At 42.1% G+C, this 1490-nt stretch overlaps 1 protein-coding gene across 1 annotated transcript; it reads right to left on the bottom strand.

Annotated features, from left to right (window-relative positions):
- Positions 1 to 5: 5 nt before the first annotated feature.
- Positions 6 to 446, bottom strand: LOC126496238 (nucleophosmin-like; the record flags this gene model as incomplete). The annotated part of the gene is made up of 1 exon (XM_050133778.1): positions 6 to 446. A coding segment is annotated over exon 1 (324 nt), but the record flags the coding sequence as incomplete, so codon positions are not given.
- Positions 447 to 1490: the final 1044 nt, after the last annotated feature.

Here is a 1490-nt window from a genome sequence, read left to right as displayed (position 1 = left end):
TGCACAGGCCCAGAACCACACTTCAATCTTAAGACCACAGGAGGTGTTATTTCAAATCCCCCAAGAGAAACTGTTGGCTGTACAGACATTTTCAAAGTTGCCAGTGTTACTTTAATTGGACTGCCTTCATAGTTCATTGCTTCTGCCTCTACGATGTGTAATTCGTCTTTTGCCCCAGCACCTAAACTAACCGTTCTTAGTGATAACTGGTGCTCGTTCTCATCATTATCCACCTTAAAGTGATAATCTTTGTCGGCTTTTAGTTCACAGCCGAAAAGGTAGTTCTGAGGCCTTAGAGGGCTCATGTCCATGTCCATGGAGTCTTCCATGAGGTGAAGGCGCGTTCTTCGGTGGCAGAGAAGTCGGACGGAGGGTTCTGCCTGCTGCTCCTCAGAACAGGCACGCAGGACGGAATCACGCCAAGGAGGAACATTAAAGTCTTCCGTAGAAAACTCACATGTAGACATTTTCAGCACAGTAGCAGGATACAAAATCAACATAAACATCAGAAGCTTTTCTATATGTCAACAAAGAACATGCTGAGAAAGAAATAAAGGAAATAAAATCAATTTTAATAGCATTAAAAATAATGAGTTCTAAGAGATAGTTCAGTGGATAAAGCACTTGCCACATATTATGAACAAGAGTTCAAATCAGCAGTACCCAAATAAATGGTAAGTGTGGCTGTTCATCTGTACTTTAGAGAGTTAGAGACCAGAGATCACAAGGGACATGCTAACTAGCTAGAAAAGCCAAATTATGTTTCAGCAAAAAAAAAAATGTATAGAGTCTTCAAAGAAAACCAACATCAACATGGGGTCTCTACATGAACATACACACATACAAACGTATACCAATTCACATGTGTACCTACATATATAAAAACACACTACACATTCATGCCAATAACACACACATGCTGCTATGTTCATGTATATGTACACACACACATACACACACAGAGACACACACATACACACACACACACAAGGTTGGGTTAGAGGAACATAAGTAGGCAGGGTAGACAAAGAGAGGCTTCCTCAGATAGTGTCTTCTTGTTCCCAAAAGATCCTGCCAGGAGAAAAAGCATGAAGGCACACAGGTGTGCTGTAATTTTTTAAAAAGTGGCTTGTGCGAGAAAGATGCCATGTGACAAGCTCAGGTAGAGATTTTTTTTTTTTAATTGGAGGAAAGTGAATGGGAAAATGGGGTGGGGAGAGGGTGAGCCCAGCTTCTGGGGACAAGAGTAGCAGATAGAAGAGAAGAAAGAAGGAGGGAGAGAGAGAAAGAGGGACAGATGGACAGATGAAGACAAAGAGAGAAAGAGAGTTAGGAGGTTGGCATGGTCCTTTTAAAAGGGAATGTAGTGAATGTGCACAGAAGGAGCTCTGAGTGACTACAGCTGAGGACATTTACCCCAAGCCCAGGCCAGTACACATGCCTGAATACTAACAGGTGGATCGTTAGACAGGACCAATACTGGAAAGGAA

This window comes from Alexandromys fortis, unplaced genomic scaffold, assembly GCF_014885135.2.
Source record: "Alexandromys fortis isolate MF-2015 unplaced genomic scaffold, M_Fortis_MF-2015_v1.1 scaffold_2036, whole genome shotgun sequence".
NCBI classification, from domain to species: Eukaryota; Metazoa; Chordata; class Mammalia; order Rodentia; family Cricetidae; genus Alexandromys; species Alexandromys fortis.
The sequence above is the reverse complement of the archived record's forward strand: the minus strand, read 5'-3'. Positions and strand labels throughout refer to the sequence as shown.